General features: G+C 39.2%; 1 protein-coding gene across 1 annotated transcript in view; it reads left to right on the forward strand.

Annotated features, from left to right (window-relative positions):
- The first annotated feature begins 897 nt into the window (after positions 1–897).
- Positions 898–20055, forward strand: part of LOC124257414 — a 38891-nt gene continuing 19733 nt past the window's right edge. The window contains exons 1-2 of the mRNA XM_046691461.1: positions 898–1369; positions 2015–2305. Coding sequence (XP_046547417.1) covers positions 2208–2305 — 98 coding nt within the window. The 5' untranslated portion in view covers positions 898–1369; positions 2015–2207. The remainder of the gene's footprint in view (positions 1370–2014; positions 2306–20055) is intronic.

The following is a 20055-nucleotide window of genomic DNA, read 5'->3' on the forward strand; positions in this document are numbered from 1 at the left end:
AGACTAGTACAAAATCTTTACGTTCCACAACAAAATGGTAGAAGGGACTGGCAAAAAAATCAATTTTGCTAATCAGCTAACCGTCGGACGGAAGCGGGATCTATATCGGAAGATAATTAAATGCTCGTACGTTTGATGCTAAATTCAATTATCCATTTCCAAAGCCCGGCTCCGGCTGACAGTCCGAATCAGCTTGAAAGTGAAGAGCGTGACGCTGCTACCCTCTCCATTCCTTTTCCAATTCCCTTTAGAGCGCGTGCATCGCGAAACCAAGGAAACCTATGTCACGTATATGTTACTTAGCTGTCAATCAAACTCCGGAATATCTGATTTGAGTGACAGCACGCCCAACCCTCGCGCCCTCGTCAGTCGAGGTCTACACTGTCTGCTCCTCGAAACGCGTTTTTCAAAATAACTTTGGCCAGAGCAGCAGGGAATTTGCCGATAGTGCTGGCCATTTCCATCAACCGCTTTGTTAAAGTCCCGATTAATTTGTAAAGCTTTTCTGTGGCAGGCCTTTCAAGTACCAGTGCGATTCTGTATGTCGAACGCATGACTAATTTGTCATATATGATTAAAAACATTTAGCTCTGCCGGTGTGCGTTCCTCTCTGGAAATTATCTTGACATTTCGGTTGGCATGTTGGCGTAGGGGTGTCAGGATATGGATATTTTATTCGATTTCTTTTATTGATGAGATCTCGCCTTGTCAGACGTGTCAGGACTTTCTATGTGTGTGTTTGTTTAAATATGCAATAGATTTTGTCGATGGATGTAGACACCCGATGCTGGTTTTGAAGATATACACCGACCTGACACTCCCCAAGAAAACAATGGTTTCGACCTGTCAAAACTACCATGTGAGTTGAGTGTGTTACCAGCACACTCGGCCAATACAGCCGTCATGCGGTACGAAGCATTTCTACACGAGACTCTTCGCCCGGGAAGTTTAGATTTGTCTACGCACAAAACCAACTCGAGCTGCCATCGGGTGATTTATTTGCCGTGTAATCTGAGCTTCGATGCCGATGTGTGTATGAGTTTGGTGAACGCCAGTTGTATCTGGAAGGGCAGGAGTTTCCTACAATAGATTATCACAACGCGTAAACCAACCCCTTGACATTTTAGATCACGCTGGGAGAAAAATAGAGTTTTCTTTACACAAATGCGACTTGGTCTTACTCCATCATTTACAACGGGAAGAGTTCCACCCACTTCAAATCGCCTTTTAGCAGTTTCTGTTGACGGATTTACGAGCAACAATAAACCAGCAGACGATTACTTTTTATCCCAGGCCGCCAACTGAGCGAAGGAACTAAATCATTGTTAACAAGGCTGCAAAACGATGGCACATCCTTCCAGCACGATTTGTGAGTTGATTTTTACAACTTTAACATTCTGTAATTGATGTACATCTGTGTTAAAGCTTAGTAAATAACTCAGGTATATCGCATGACTGTGAAATATGACTATATAACCTATGGCCGATACGATTGTAAGTTTTTGTATAACACTGTTGCTATGAATCGTACGTTTTGACACCATGCTGTTTCTGTTTATACTGTAATAGTTCCTTAAAACATTTGGAAATTTTGTTGACACTGCCAAATGACTTCACCTAAAAGTATCATGGACAGTGGCATACACGGCTTTCAATTTGAGAACATCGAACGGAAAGTTTAGATTTTATCTTTCTGCTGTGATGTTAAACAAGTATTTTGATTAATAAATCGCTTGTCTGTTGTCGTATTGTTATCATCGGCAACACCAGTGTTGTGTAGAATGTTTATATTACGTGAAACATCGTTCAGGGGAGCAGTGGGGAGCGTTGCCAGCAGACGACACTACCTGTTACGGATATTTCATAACGATAGATTGTAAGCATATGAAAGTATGAACCTCGTTAAGCGAAATCCTTTTCATGTTCTACTGTTACATATACCATGTCGCTGACTTATGAACGTTTTGATACAGAAATTACACTCTCAGTAACAAATGTTAACTCTCTGTTTCAGAGCAGACGACAACTCGAGAATCCCCGACCGGGTTGCGGAGCGCGCCAAACCGAGCGCGAAGCGTAAATCAAAGCTAACGAGGATATAATACCAGGGCCCTCAAGACACAGTTTCAACACTGCGTGAGCCGCCGTCAGATATACTGTTTATTGAGCTGCAAGGTGGGACTTTGGCAATTCTCTTGACACCAAGTATGAGGGCCGGCGTGGCGGTAGCGAGCCTCTCACTCTTGTTGTGTGGGGGTGTGCTGTTGTCTTTCCTGACCCTTACTAAGGACACAGAAAGACTCAGGTAATATTCCATTGTATTCTTCATGTGTTTGATTGGTTGTGTTATTGTACCGTGATTTCCTCCGTATGACAAGAATTCAGTTCTGCCGTGTCAACTGTTTTAAGGGTTCCTTGGTGATGTGGTATCCATTTATATCACATGAGGGGGTGTTAGAAAAAGGATAAAAACAGAAGTTATGTTTGACAGGCGCAGTCAACAACTAAGTAATTAGTTGTATGCATTTGTATGGCATAAGGGTGTGTGAAGAAAAGGAATGGTCCCATGATAAAAACATAATATGTATTTGACAGGCGCAATCAACAACTTAGTATGGCTGGTAATTACATTACGACATTGAAGCAAAAGAGAAACCACTATTTGACATGTCTCTTCTCTTGCCATCTTTGTGATGACAAAACTTGGTTCCAGTGAAAATATTCCAAACTAAGTAATGTGGGGGTGATGATTTTAATGGGTTATATCTTACATCTTTCCTCTTATCTTTAATATGCAGAACCCTTACTCCATATTGTAAATACCTCCTTGAAACATGCCTCACAATAACTCTTTCACCTTCCGGCCTTTAACTTGAAAGTTTTACCCTGTAAGTATCTTTTGTCAGATGCTCAGACAGTTTGATTCTCTTGAAAGATGACTCTATATAGTCCAAAAACACTGAAATTGGGGTGGGTTAACTTTTTTGATACCCTGACAGTGGCAGATCCAGGGGTGTGTGTGTGTTCTCTCTCTCTCCTCTCTCTCTCTCTGTGTGATCTCTCTCTCTCTCTCTCTCTCTCTCTCTCTCTCTCTCTCTCTCTCTCTCTCTCTCTCTCTCTCTCTCTCTCTCTCTCTCTCTCTCTCTCTCCTGAAAATGACTTACGATGACATTGAAGATTTATTTTTGGCGTTGGAACCCCCTGAACCCCCTCCTTTCAAAATTCCTGGATCCGCCAATGCCTGAAACGGTTATGAGTATATATCCTATAATACCGGTAGCTCATCATGAAGCAAACCTAAGAAAGCACCACATTGGGACCTTGGTGAGGCAAAGTTCTCAGTGCACTAATGCCTGTGATGCTTGTGTTAGAAGGTGACTAGACGAACAACTAGTCTCAGAAATGAACATATTTTACAGAAAAAATGCTCAAAGTGAAAAAAAAAATATAATGAAAAGGAGCCCTGAGACTATATTCATTTTCAGATCTAGACTTGCCACATTTTCTAGACTTGCATGGGATTTGTTGGATATATTTACTTCAGGGTCTGTATGACAGACTAGAAGGTGACTAAATGGATTGGGTGGGCAGTCACATGGCGTTCATTGTGTATTAGCATTGTCCTACCATGTCCTACCTCATTGTCGTACCATGTCCTACCACATTGTCCTACCATCTATTGTCTTACCATGTCCTACCACATTGTCATTGTCCTACCATGTCCTACCACATTGTCCTACCATATTGTCTTACATTGTCCTACCATGTCCTACCACATTGTCCTACCATGTCCTACCACATTGTCCTACCATGTCCTACCACAATGTCCTACCATGTCCTACCACATTTCTGAATGTCTGTTGAACCAGTACTTCTGTATTGACAAGCTTTATTTTGATAAAGCTGAAATAATGCTCACCGCTGGTCACAAAAACAATAGAGAAACAGTATTCCTTTACACAAGTGAGTAAGTTGGGTGAATGTTGCTTTAAACAATATTAGAGCTTTTCCTGGGTATGTTGCCTGAATGTAGGTGGGAAGTGAAATTAGTTGAAGTGAAATGGGTTTAAGTGTTGTGTTGAAGATTAGTGGCCTCACACAGCAATGTGTTTGAGGTGTGTGGCAGCTGGTACTGGTCCACACTAATGGCAGCTGTATAGTGCTAACACAAACCATGCTTACCCCACTCAGACACACTATAGAGTCCAAGACGACCAGTCTTTCTTTATTCTTTTAGTCCTTTTTGACACCTTTTTTGTGATGGTGATTGAACTTACCAATCTTTCCAGTCTGTCCGCTGGACTTATAAATGCATATATCTACCTGTATGAAGGCAATGTGTATGTACTACAAACTACCTGACTTGATGTTGTCACTTCCTACAAGAAACCTTACACCACCCATATGTGCATGAGTAACCCATGTGGTAGGGTTGATGGTCATTTATTTACCACTACGATGCACTGATTAGTGTTGTGAATTGGTTGAAAGCTCACAATTGATAATTGGTTCATTACAATGAGCAATCATCGAAAAAATTGGTTAGCGTCATTTTTCAGATTTTCCTATTCAGGTTGTTATTGCAGATAAGTATTACATGGTTCTCTGTTATTTTTGTTTTGTTTATTTGAGAAACTGTGCAAATTGCATTTGCAAACTTCACATCCAATGTAAAATGATAAACCTTGCTACTTTAAAGTGATGACTTATATATCATGAGCATAAACTTCCTGGAGTCTTCAATTAGTATTCAGTCATGACTTTTCAGAAAGTGAAGAGAGTTTTCTAAGAATTAAACACATTTTCAGGCCCTAACAACTTCTAATATATGTTCCATCGTCAAGTGTTTCAATATCCTCTTAAGCGTCATGCCTGAAGTAGAGACTTGTATCACGTCTATCCGACAGAGCTGGATCATGTTTATCACTTTTGTGACACCTGGGCACAGGTGTGAACATACAGCAGCATGGGGCTGGCTATATCAGTATAGCCTAGTGGACGTTAATATTGGGCTGTTGTTACATGGTTAGAACAAGACATCATCTTTGTTGATGTCATAATATGATGCTTGTAAGTGGTTAATATAAAGACTTGGGTCATACATGTTAAGTGCATAATATAGGGCTTGTAAGTTGTTAACATCAAGACTTGGGGCTTGTTAGCATCATAATATGATGGTGGTAACAGGTTAACATCAAGACTAGGCTTGTTAACATCATAATATGAAGGTGCTAAGAGGTTGACATCAAGACTAGGCTTGTTAACATCATAATATGAAGGTGCTAAGAGGTTGACATCAAGACTGGGCTTGTTAACATCATAATATGAAGGTGGTAAGAGGTTGACATCAAGACTGGGCTTGTTAACATCATAATATGATGGTGGTAAGAGGTTGACATCAAGACTGGTCTTGTTAACATCATAATATGATGGTGGTAAGAGGTTGACATCAAGACTGGGCTTGTTAACATAATATGATGGTGGTAAGAGGTTGACATCAAGACTGGGCTTGTTAACATCATAATATGGTGGTGGTAAGAGGTTGACATCAAGACTGGGCTTGTTAACATCATAATATGATGGTGGTAAGAGGTTGACATCAAGACTGGGCTTGTTAACATCATAATATGATGGTGGTAAGAGGTTGACATCAAGACTGGGCTTGTTAGCATCATAATATGATGGTGGTAAGAGGTTGACATCACGACTGGGCTTGTTAACATCATAATATGATGGTGGTTAGCATCAAGATTGGGGGCTTGTTAACATCATAAAAAAGGTTGGTAAGGGGTTAACATCAAGAGTTTGGGCTTGTTTACATCAGAAAACAGGGCTCACAAGCTGCTTACATCAAGACACTATGCTTGTTAACATCATGATATGGGTCTTGTAAGTGGTTTACATGCTGACTCAGGCTGGTTGACGTACTGGTACTAGTCGACATCCTGGTGTAGGGTTAGCTGACATCAGCACGTTGCAAGTGTCAGTCTTTGACAGGTAAAGTGACAGGAGTGATCCCCAACCTCTCGTACAAGAAGCAAATATTTGATCAAGTATCATGTGTGCTTAGCTTCAACGCCCAAACAAAACTCAAGTCTGCTCACACAGTTGTTAGACCTGTAGAAAATGTCAACACAAGGAAGTGCCTGCTTCGTTTCCACGAGTTTCACAAGAGCTTTCGTCATGGTTTGTGTAACCTTTGTCTTAAGTCGCGAGCGCCAGAAATGTGAGGATGAATCTGTAGTGTTGTGTATTAATCTTACCTGTCAATGTTAAGAGAAGGTATGTATGTTTTATGAATTAGGGATAATGCATATGTCAGTTAACTTGTCAGTGTGTTCCCTTCACTGCAGACATTAAGAATCATAACAAGTTTGGCGCAGCCTTGTGTTGCATTGACAAGCTGTTTGCTTGATGAAGGATATCTGTACCCTGACACAAGGAGAGTATCCCCTGTTAGCACTGTAGGCCATCTGTAGGCCCTTCCCCTGTGAGATATGTAGGCCTTCAGTCTAGCCTTTTCCGTGTTAGATCTACACCTGTGAGATCTGAAGGCCTTCAGTCTACCTATCATCCCTGTTAGATCTGTAGGCCTTTAGTCTAGCCTCATCCCTGTTACAGTTGTGGTTTTTGCCAGTATCGAGTCAATCAGGCTATGTTTTGAAAGTCAGTTGAGGTTTTTGCCAGTATCGAGTCAGTCAGGCGATGTTTTGAAAGTCAGTTGAGGTTTTTGCCAGTATCGAGTCAATCAGGTGATGTTTTGAAAGTCAGTTGAGGTTTTTGCCAGTATCGAGTCAATCAGGTGATGTTTTGAAAGTCAGTTGAGGTTTTTGCCAGTATCGAGTCAGTAAGGCGATGTTTTGAAAGTCAGTTGAGGTTTTTGCCAGTATCGAGTCAGTCAGGTGATATTTTGAAAGTCAGTTGAGGTTTTTGCCAGTATCGAGTCAGTAAGGCGATGTTTTGAAAGTCAGTTGAGGTTTTTGCCAGTATCGAGTCAGTCAGGTGAAGTTTTGAAAGTCAGTTGAGGCTTTTGCCAGTATCGAGTCAGTGAGTCAATGTTTTGAAAGTCAGTTGAGGTTTTTGCCAGTATCGAGTCAATCAGGTTAGGTTTGGACAGTCAGTTTATGTTGTTGCATGTAGCAATGTTTTGAGTCACTGGAGGTTTATGTCTGTTATCTGAGTTGCACACTCAAACCTCTAAGGCCTACTTTGCCCACAAATCTACACAGGGAGCTGTCACTTGATGACTGGATCATGCCATGACTGTGTTATCTTCTTCCATAAGGCCCCCCAAAAATATATGTGTGTTTACGGTTTTCCGACCAACCCCATCACAAATTTCCCGACCCTAAACATTTTTTTCGTTTTTTTAAAAGACGGCGAAACATTTTGCTATTCCAACAGTATGTACTCCCCAATGTTGGGGGCGACCATATGTGACCTGTGCTCACTTACTCTTGTTTTTCATAAATGTTGAATTTAGCGAGTGCGTTTAAAAAGAAATGTAAGGAAAAAAAACATACACTCTACCTGACCCTGTTTTACAATTTCATGTTACCCTAAACACACATATTCTCTTTTTTTGGCCTAAGGACATTCGGTTGATATCTCCCTGTTAGGGTAATTGCATCAGGGACGGGTGAAGCAGGAACTCAGCATGTGCTTCATTTGTCTCCAAGTCCATGTTTGATTCCCATATGGCCGTAATGTTTGCAATATGGCTGAAAACGATGTCCAGCCCTTCTGACTCATCCCTTGAACATCTAGCCCTGCCATGTTCAACAGCTCACATCACATATCCAATGCATAATGAATGTAAATCTGTCACATTCCAAGTGTGCTTCAATTAGGGGTTGTGCATTGCTCAGAGGGTAACACCATGTGTAGGTTTGGTAATAAGAGTGCAGGCAGTGCTGCTGCATTCGACTCACTCACCCCTTCAACATTTACAAGCATCCTTCAGCATGGCAGCCCGCTATGACACCTGCCTGTCCGGCTGTCAAGGAGAACTCTTCAGGTATGGAGGGTACTTTTGGCTGTCGGTTGCCATGGAGATAAGAGTTGTCATCAGCCAGAAGGGTTCTCAAGAACAGCAGGTGGTCATGGGATATCTGAGTTGTAATTTTACAGATAGGCAAATGAAATATTTCTTTACCCTGGCCATGTCACCTCCATATGTATGTCAACAGGGCTACATGTCAACTGTAGGTACTCACAGAGCAGATTAACAACCTTTTCTGATAAAAGGAAGCATGTAGACAGAAGTCTGTGTAAATATGTAACACTTGCTGTGACATAGTACAATAACACATGATTAGTCACTGTGACATCATACAATCATGTATGATTAGTTACTGTGACATACAATCATGTATGATTAGTTACTGTGACATCATACAGTCATGGATGATTAGTTACTGTGACATCATACAATCATGGATGATTAGTTACTGTGACATCATACAGTCATGGATGATTAGTTACTGTGACATCATACAGTCATGGATGATTAGTCACTGACATACAGTCATGGATGATTAGTTACTGTGACATCATACAATCATGGATGATTAGTCATGGATGATGACATATACAATCATGGATGATTAGTTACTGTGACATCATACAGTCATGGATGATTAGTTACTGTGACATCATACAGTCATGGATGATTAGTTACTGTGACATCATACAATCATGGATGATTAGTTACTGTGACATCATACAGTCATGGATGATTAGTTACTGTGACATCATACAGTCATGGATGATTAGTTACAGTCATGACATGTCACATACAATCATGGATGATTAGTTACTGTGACATACAATCATGGATGATTAGTTACTGTGACATCATACAGTCATGGATGATTAGTTACTGTGACATCATACAGTCATGGATGATTAGTTACTGTGACATCATACAGTCATGGATGATTAGTTACTGTGACATCATACAGTCATGGATGATTAGTCACTGACATACAATCATGGATGATTAGTTACTGTGACATCATACAGTCATGGATGATTAGTTACTGTGACATCATACAATCATGGATGATTAGTTACTGTGACATCATACAATCATGGATGATTAGTTACTGTGACATCATACAATCATGGATGATTAGTTACTGTGACATCATACAGTCATGGATGATTAGTTACTGTGACATCATACAGTCATGGATGATTAGTTACTGTGACATCATACAGTCATGGATGATTAGTTACTGTGACATCATACAGTCATGGATGATTAGTTACTGTGACATCATACAGTCATGGATGATTAGTTACTGTGACATCATACAGTCATGGATGATTAGTTACTGTGACATCATACAATCATGGATGATTAGTTACTGACATACAATCATGGATGATTAGGTAGTGACTGATGACATCATACAATCATGGATGATTAGTTACTGTGACATCATACAATCATGGATGATTAGTTACTGTGACATCATATGGATGATCAGTCATGGATGATTAGTTACTGTGACATCATACAATCATGGATGATTAGTTACTGACATACAATCATGTTGATTACATGACATACAATCATGGATGATTAGTCATGGATGGATGATTAGTTACTGTCATGGACATAGTTACTGAAGACATACAATCATGGATGATTAGTTACTGTGACATCATACAGTCATGGATGATTAGTTACTGTGACATCATACAGTCATGGATGATTAGTTACTGTGACATCATACAGTCATGGATGATTAGTTACTGTGACATCATACAGTCATGGATGATTAGTTACTGTGACATCATACAGTCATGGATGATTAGTTACTGTGACATCATACAATCATGGATGATTAGTTACTGTGACATCATACAGTCATGGATGATTAGTTACTGTGACATCATACAGTCATGGATGATTAGTTACTGTGACATCATACAGTCATGGATGATTAGTTACTGTGACATCATACAATCATGGATGATTAGTTACTGTGACATCATACAGTCATGGATGATTAGTTACTGTGACATCATACAGTCATGGATGATTAGTTACTGTGACATCATACAGTCATGGATGATTAGTTACTGTGACATACAATCATGGATGATTAGTTACTGTGACATCATACAGTCATGTATGATTAGTTACTGTGACATCATACAGTCATGTATGATTAGTTACTGTGACATCATACAATCATGGATGATTAGTTACTGTGACATCATACAGTCATGGATGATTAGTTACTGTGACATCATACAGTCATGGATGATTAGTTACTGTGACATCATACAATCATGGATGATTAGTTACTGTGACATCATACAATCATGGATGATTAGTTACTGTGACATCATACAGTCATGGATGATTAGTTACTGTGACATCATACAGTCATGTATGATTAGTCAATGTGACATCATACCGTCATGTATGATTAGTTACTGTGACAAACAATCCTATATGATTAGTTACTTTGACATCATACAGTCATGTATGATTAGTCAATGTGACATCATACAGTCATGTATGATTAGTTACTGTGACAAACAATCCTATATGATTAGTAACTGTGACATCATACAGTCATGGATGATTAGTTACTGACATCATTGAGTGATTACAATCCTAAAGATGATTATCTGTGATACAATCATGGATGATTAGTTACTGTGACATCATACAGTCATGATATGATTAGTTACTGATGATTATACTATGACGTACAATCCTAAGTGATTAGTTACTGTGACAAACAATCATGGATGATTAGTTACTGTGACATCATACAGTCATGGATGATTAGTTACTGTGACATCATACAGTCATGTATGATTAGTTACTGTGACATCATACAGTCATGGATGATTAGTTACTGTGACATCATACAGTCATGGATGATTAGTTACTGTGACATCATACAGTCATGGATGATTAGTTACTGTGACATCATACAGTCATGGATGATTAGTTACTGTGACATCATACAGTCATGGATGATTAGTTACTGTGACATCATACAGTCATGGATGATTAGTTACTGTGACATCATACAGTCATGGATGATTAGTTACTGTGACATCATACAATCATGGATGATTAGTTACTGTGACATCATACAGTCATGTATGATTAGTTACTGCTGTGACATACAATCATGTATGATTAGTTACTGTGACATCATACAGTCATGGATGATTAGTTACTGTGACATCATACAGTCATGGATGATTAGTTACTGTGACATCATACAGTCATGGATGATTAGTTACTGTGACATCATACAGTCATGTATGATTAGCTACTGTGACATCATACAATCCTAAGTGATTATACTGTGACAAACAATCCTATATGATTAGCTACTATGACATCATACAATCCTAAGTGATTATACTGTGACAAACAATCCTATATGATTAGCTACTGTGACATCATACAATCCTGAATGATTAGTTACTGTGACAAACAATCCTATATGATTAGTTACTGTGACATCATACAGTCATGTATGATTAGTTACTGTGACATCATACAGTCATGTATGATTAGTTACTGTGACATCATACAGTCATGTATGATTAGTTACTATGACATCATACAGTCATGTATGATTAGCTACTGTGACATCATACAGTCATGTATGATTAGTTACTGTGACATCATACAGTCATGTATGATTAGTTACTGTGACATCATACAATCATATATGATTAGTTACTGTGACATCATACAGTCATGTATGATTAGTTACTGTGACATCATACAGTCATGGATGATTAGCTACTGTGACATCATACAGTCATGGATGATTAGTTACTGTGACATCATGCAATCATGGATGATTAGTTACTGTGACATCATACAATCATGTATGATTAGTTACTGTGACATCATACAGTCATGTATGATTAGTTACTGTGACATCATACAGTCATGTATGATTAGTTACTGTGACATCATACAGTCATGTATGATTAGTTACTGTGACATCATACAGTCATGTATGATTAGTTACTGTGACATCATACAGTCATGTATGATTAGTTACTATGACATCATACAGCCATTTATGATTAGTTACTGTGACATCATACAGTCATGTATGATTAGCTACTATGACATCATACAGTTATGTATGATTAGTTACTGTGACATCATACAATCCTAAGTGATTAGCTACTGTGACATCATACAGTCATGTATGATTAGTTACTGTGACATACAGTCATGTATGATTAGTTACTATGACATCATACAATCCTAAGTGATTAATTACTGTGACAAACAATCCTATATGATTAGCTACTGTGACATCATACAGTCATGTATGATTAGTTACTGTGACATCATACAGTCATGTATGATTAGCTACTGTGACATCATACAATCCTAAGTGATTATACTGTGACAAACAATCCTATATGATTAGCTACTATGACATCATACAATCCTAAGTGATTATACTGTGACAAACAATCCTATATGATTAGCTACTATGACATCATACAATCCTAAGTGATTAGTTACTGTGACAAACAATCCTATATGATTAGCTACTGTGACATCATACAGTCATGTATGATTAGTTACTGTGACATCATACAGTCATGTATGATTAGCTTACTGTGACATCATACAGTCATGTATGATTAGTTACTGTGACATCATACAGTCATGTATGATTAGCTACTGTGACATCATACAGTCATGTATGATTAGTTACTGTGACATCATACAGTCATGTATGATTAGTTACTATGACATCATACAGTCATGTATGATTAGTTACTGTGACATCATACAGTCATGTATGATTAGTTACTGTGACATCATACAGTTATGTATGATTAGATACTGTGACATCATACAATCCTAAGTGATTAGCTACTATGACATCATACAGTTATGTATGATTAGTTACTGTGACATACAATCATGTATGATTAGTTACTATGACATCATACAATCCTAAGTGATTAGTTACTGTGACAAACAATCCTATATGATTAGTTACTGTGACATCATACAGTCATGTATGATTAGTTACTGTGACATCATACAGTCATGTATGATTAGCTACTGTGACATCATCAATCCAGTAAGTATGATTAGTTACTGTGACATCATACAGTCATGTATGATTAGCTACTATGACATCATACATGATCCTAAGTGATTATACTGTTACTACAACATCAATCAGTATATGATTAGCTACTATGACATCATACAATCCTAAGTGATTAGTTACTGTGACAAACAATCCTATATGATTAGCTACTGTGACATCATACAGTCATGTATGATTAGTTACTGTGACATCATACAGTCATGTATGATTAGTTACTGTGACATCATACAGTCATGTATGATTAGTTACTGTGACATCATACAGTCATGTATGATTAGTTACTGTGACATCATACAGTCATGTATGATTAGTTACTGTGACATCATACAGTCATGTATGATTAGTTACTGTGACATCATACAGTCATGTATGATTAGTTACTGTGACATCATACAGTCATGTATGATTAGTTACTGTGACATCATACAGTCATGGATGATTAGCTACTGTGACATCATACAGCCATGGATGAGTAGCTACTGTGATATCATACAATCATGGATGATTAGTTACTGTGACATCATACAGCCATGTATGATTAGTTACTGTGACATCATACAGTCACGTATGATTAGCTACTATGACATCATACAGTCATGAATGATTAGTTACTGTGACATCATACAGTCATGTATGATTAGCTACTGTGACATCATACAGTCATGTATGATTAGTTACTGTGACATCATACAGTCATGTATGATTAGTTACTGTGACATCATACAGTCATGTATGATTAGTTACTGTGACATCATACAGTCATGTATGATTAGTTACTGTGACATCATACAGTCATGGATGATTAGTTACTGTGACATCATACAGTCATGGATGATTAGTTACTGTGACATCATACAGTCATGTATGATTAGTTACTGTGACATCATACAGTCATGTATGATTAGTTACTGTGACATCATACAGTCATGTATGATTAGTTACTGTGACATCATACAGTCATGTATGATTAGTTACTGTGACATCATACAGTCATGGATGATTAGCTACTGTGACATCATACAGTCATGTATGATTAGTTACTGTGACATCATACAGTCATGTATGATTAGCTACTGTGACATCATACAGCCATGTATGATTAGTTACTGTGACATCATACAGTCATGGATGATTAGTTACTGTGACATCATACAGTCATGTATGATTAGTTACTGTGACATCATACAGTCGTGTATGATTAGCTACTGTGACATCATACAGTCATGTATGATTAGTTACTGTGACATCATACAGCCATGTATGATTAGTTACTGTGACATCATACAGTCATGGATGATTAGCTACTGTGATATCATACAATCATGGATGATTAGTTACTGTGACATCATACAGTCATGTATGATTAGTTACTGTGACATCATACAGTCCTATATGATTAGCTACTGTGACATCATACAGTTATGTATGATTAGTTACTGTGACATCATACAATCCTAAGTGATTAGCTACTGTGACATCATACAGTTATGTATGATTAGTTACTGTGACATCATACAATCATGTATGATTAGTTACTATGACATCATACAATCCTAAGTGATTAGTTACTTTGACAAACAATCCTATATGATTAGCTACTGTGACATCATACAGTCATGTATGATTAGTTACTGTGACATCATACAGTCATGTATGATTAGCTACTGTGACATCATACAGTCATGTATGATTAGTTACTGTGACATCATACAATCCTATATGATTAGTTACTGTGACATCATACAATCCTATATGATTAATTGCTAAAACACGATAAATTATTAATCATTAGTTACTGTGACATCATACAATCCTATATGATTAGTTACTGTGACATCATACAATCCTATATGATTAATTGCTAAAACACGATAAATTATTTATCATTAGTTACTGTGACATCATACAATCCTATATGATTAATTGCTAAGACACGATAAAATATTTATCATTAGTTACTGTGACATCATACAATCCTATATGATTATGTACATCATACAATCTGTGACATCATACAATCCTATATGATTAATTGCTAAGACACGATAAATTATTTATCATTAGTTACTGTGACATCATACAATCCTATATGATTAATTGCTACGACACGATAAATTATTTATCATTAGTTACTGTGACATCGTACAACCATGTAGCTCTTATGATAATCTCTCTGCAACACCTTGCCACATATTGGGAAGTGTGGTTGGCAGCTTTACTGGATTATAGAATAGTAATGTATACATTTTTCTTTTGTTTGGGAAGTATTACTAATTTGACTCAGATAATCAGATAAAAATATTGGCACAAACCTGTGTGGCTTTCTTGTTTAGTTCACCGAACTAATGTCTGGATACAGACCAGCAAGGATCTGTCTCTCACTTGTCTCTAGATGCTTGTGTAATGGACTCTGAAAGGTTATGTGCAGATGAGTTTCTGTTGGCTGGACTGCTTGTACATGAATTCCAGAAGAGTTCTGCGACTATATAGAGTATAAGAAGTCCAGCTTATATCTCATCTTGACGATAAGTTTGCGTATGTAGTACATTATGTAAGTGGCATTGATCACATTCTATATTATTACATGGCCTGTTATTTTTAGTTTCAACTCAGAAAAGTGTGTTAATGTTTTGATTACAATCGCAACCTTGACTTTCCCTGTTACCCCCCTGTCATGCATTTATGTATCTGCCATATTCTTATCCCTGCTGTGTAAGTGTATAATTTGGGAATCATGTCCCAAGTGCATTTTTTGTACACTAAATTTATCAATCTTGATACTGTATGTTAGTGTTGGGAATTGGTTGAAATCTCACAATTGATGATTGGTTCAATACCAACGCCCAATCATCGAAAAAAAATTGGTTAGCGTCATTTTTCAGATTTTCCTATTACAGGTTGTAGTTGCAGATAATTTTAAAGAAAAAACACTTGGTTCTCTGTTGTTGTTTTTAGAAACTGCACAAATTACATTTGCAGATTTCACATCCAGTGTAAAATGATTCAGTTCCAGTGTAACATTAACTTCCCAGATTCAGTCATGACTTTTCAGAAAGTGAAGTGAGTTTTCTTACAAATAAACACGTTTTCAGGCCCTGACAGCGTCCTAGATATGTTCCATCATCAAGTATTTCAAACTCTATTACAGCCGTTCCAAAATCGTTTGTGTTCGATTATGAGAAAATGTGATCGATTGCTTGGTCGTTTGGCCACTGCGACCAATCTTCGATTATTTCAATTAATCGGAACACCACTACTGTATGTGTATCAGATCTCTATGATTTATTTCATTTATCGAAACAATTTCACAAGGTTAAGTTTAGCACATCTCCATCCACATTAGTCAACATCTACTTATATACTGTGAAACTGGATTTTGAATCAATATGATTTTATATCATAGGTTAAGATTTTATGCCTACTTTCATATCTCTTTCAAATTCTCAGAATATGATATTCTGGAAAAGAATTCTTGAAAATAGTATCAAGAGATATTATTTGGGATATGTGGCTAAGGCTCTTTGAGGTGGACCAAGTACATTTATTGTCCTTTCAGATCAGGCATATCACAGCTATATGTGGTAAGGAGTTTGACTGAAAAGTTGACACTGTCATTGAGACATCCAGGTATCGGTAAATTGAACAACATTCTCAGCCTTTTCATCATCTCATTCATACAAATTATTAGGACGTCTGCCAAGAGGATCAATTCATATTTGAAGAGTTCTTGTCCATATAGTTGTCTTTCCCATCATGTACATTTGTCAATATGTTCATGTACACATGGGTGTTCTTCATAGCCTCACACATACGTCAATATGTTCTTGTGTTGCCCGGCTGTTTAGTTAGATCCATTGACATCCTGGTGGAGTATTAAACTGTCACTCATGTCTATCAAGTGTGACGGATTGCTTCAATTACCTTATTCAAGTGTCATTTAAACGGGGTGAAGTGATGTCGCTTGCTTGTGTGTCAAGTGGCTGCCAGTGGGATGTACATAGAAGACTGAAGGAGCTGGGAATCTGGGTGGTGAGATAATGCTTCATACAGGTGTACCTGGGTGGTGAGATCATGCTTCATACAGGTGTACCTGGGTGGTGAGATAATGCGTCACACAGGTGTATCTGGGTGGTGAGATACTGCTGTACACAGGAGTATCTGGGTGGTGAGATACCGCTTCACACAGGTGTATCTGGGTGGTGAGATACTGCTTCACACAGGTGTATCTGGGTGGTGGGATACTGCTTCATACAGGTGTATCTGGGTGGTGAGATATTGCTGTATACAGGTGTATCTGGGTGGTGAGATACTGCTGTACACATGTGTATCTGGGTGGTGAGATACTGCTGTATACAGGTGTATCTGGGTGGTGAGATACTACTGTACACATGTGTATCTGGGTGGTGAGATACTGCTGTACACATGTGTATCTGGGTGGTGAGATGCCGCTTCATACAGGTGTATCTGGGTGGTGAGATACTGCTGTACACAGGTGTATCTGGGTGGTGAGATACTGCTGTACACAGGTGTACCTGGGTGGTGAGATGCCGCTTCATACAGGTGTATCTGGGTGGTGAGATACTGCTGTACACAGGTGTATCTGGGTGGTGAGATAATGCTGTACACAGGTGTATCTGGGTGGTGAGATGCCGCTTCATACAGGTGTATCTGGGTGGTGAGATGCCGCTTCATACAGGTGTATCTGGGTGGTGACATATTGCTTCACACAGGTGTATCTGGGTGGTGAGATACTGCTGTATACAGGTGTATCTGGGTGGTGAGATACTGCTGTATACAGGTGTATCTGGGTGGTGAGATACTGCTTCACACAGGTGTATCTGGGTGGTGAGATACTGCTTCACACAGGTGTATCTGGGTGGTGAGATACTGCTGTATACAGGTGTATCTGGGTGGTGAGATACTCCTGTACACAGGTGTATCTGGGCGGTGAGATACTGCTGTACACAGGTGTATCTGGGTGGGGAGATGCCGCTTCATACAGGTGTATCTGGGTGGTGAGATGCCGCTTCATACAGGTGTATCTGGGTGGTGAGATATTGCTGTACACAGGTGTATCTGGGTGGTGAGATACTGCTGTACACATGTGTATCTGGGTGGTGAGATACTGCTGTACACATGTGTATCTGGGTGGTGAGATGCCGCTTCATACAGGTGTATCTGGGTGGTGAGATACTGCTGTACACAGGTGTATCTGGGTGGTGAGATGCCGCTTCATACAGGTGTATCTGGGTGGTGAGATACCGCTTCACACAGGTGTATCTGGGTGGTGAGATATTGCTGTACACAGGTGTATCTGGGTGGTGAGATACTGCTTCACACAGGTGTATCTGGGTGGTGAGATACTGCTGTATACAGGTGTATCTGGGTGGTGAGATACTGCTGTACACAGGTGTATCTGGGTAGTGAGATACTGCTGTACACAGGTGTATCTGGGTGGTGAGATGCCGCTTCATACAGGTATATCTGGGTGGTGAGATGCCGCATCATACAGGTGTATCTGGGTGGTGACATATTGCTTCACACAGGTGTATCTGGGTGGTGAGATACTGCTGTATACAGGTGTATCTGGGTGGTGAGATACTGCTGTATACAGGTGTATCTGGGTGGTGAGATACTGCTTCACACAGGTGTATCTGGGTGGTGAGATACTGCTTCACACAGGTGTATCTGGGTGGTGAGATAATGCTGTACACAGGTGTATCTGGGTGGTGAGATACTGCTGTACACAGGTGTATCTGGGTGGTGAGATAATGCTGTATACAGGTGTATCTGGGTGGTGAGATAATGCTTCACACAGGTGTATCTGGGTGGTGAGATACTGCTGTACACAGGTGTATCTGGGTGGTGACATACTGCTGTATACAGGTATATTTGGGTAGTGAGATACTGCTGTACACATGTGTATCTGGGTGGTGAGATGCCGCTTCACACAGGTGTATCTGGGTGGTGAGATATTGCTTCACACAGGTGTATCTGGGTGGTGAGATACTGCTTCACACAGGTGTATCTGGGTGGTGAGATACTGCTGTATACAGGTGTATCTGGGTGGTGAGATACTGCTTCACACAGGTGTATCTGGGTGGTGAGATACTGCTGTATACAGGTTTATTTGGGTGATAATGCACAGGTGTATCTGGTGTATCTGGGTGAGATACTGCTTCACACAGGTGTATCTGGGTGGTGAGATACTGCTGTACACAGGTGTATCTGGGTGGTGAGATACTGCTGTATACAGGTTTATTTGGGTGGTGAGATACTGCTGTACACATGTGTATCTGTGTATCTGGGTGCCACTTCACACAGGTGTATCTGCTGGTGAGATATTGCTTCACACAGGTGTATCTGGGTGGTGAGATACTGCTTCACACAGGTGTATCTGGGTGGTGAGATGCCGCTTCATACAGGTGTATCTGGGTGGTGAGATACTGCTTCACACAGGTGTATCTGGGTGGTGAGATACCGCTTCACACAGGTGTATCACATATTGTGTATCTGGGTGGTGAGATACTGCTTCACATAGGTGTATCTGGGTGGTGAGATACCGCTTCATACAGGTGTATCTGGGTGGTGAGATGCCGCTTCATACAGGTGTATTTGGGTGGTGAGATACTGCTGTACACAGGTGTATCTGGGTGGTTAGATATTGCTTCACACAGGTGTATCTGGGTGTTGAAATATTGCTTCATACAGGTGTATCTGGGTAGTGAGATACTGCTTCACATAGGGGTATCTGGGTGGTGAGATACCACTTAACACAGGTGTATCTGGGTAGTGAGATATTGCTGTACACAGGTGTATCTGGGTAGTACAATAGAAGGTTATATATCCCTCTTAAAAAGAATGCTGGGCACTCACTGAAATCATTATTTTGTGTCAAAAGATGACCAATTTA

This window comes from Haliotis rubra, unplaced genomic scaffold (assembly GCF_003918875.1).
Source record: "Haliotis rubra isolate DU_JTF1 unplaced genomic scaffold, ASM391887v1 Scf66, whole genome shotgun sequence".
NCBI lineage: Eukaryota > Metazoa > Mollusca > Gastropoda > Lepetellida > Haliotidae > Haliotis > Haliotis rubra.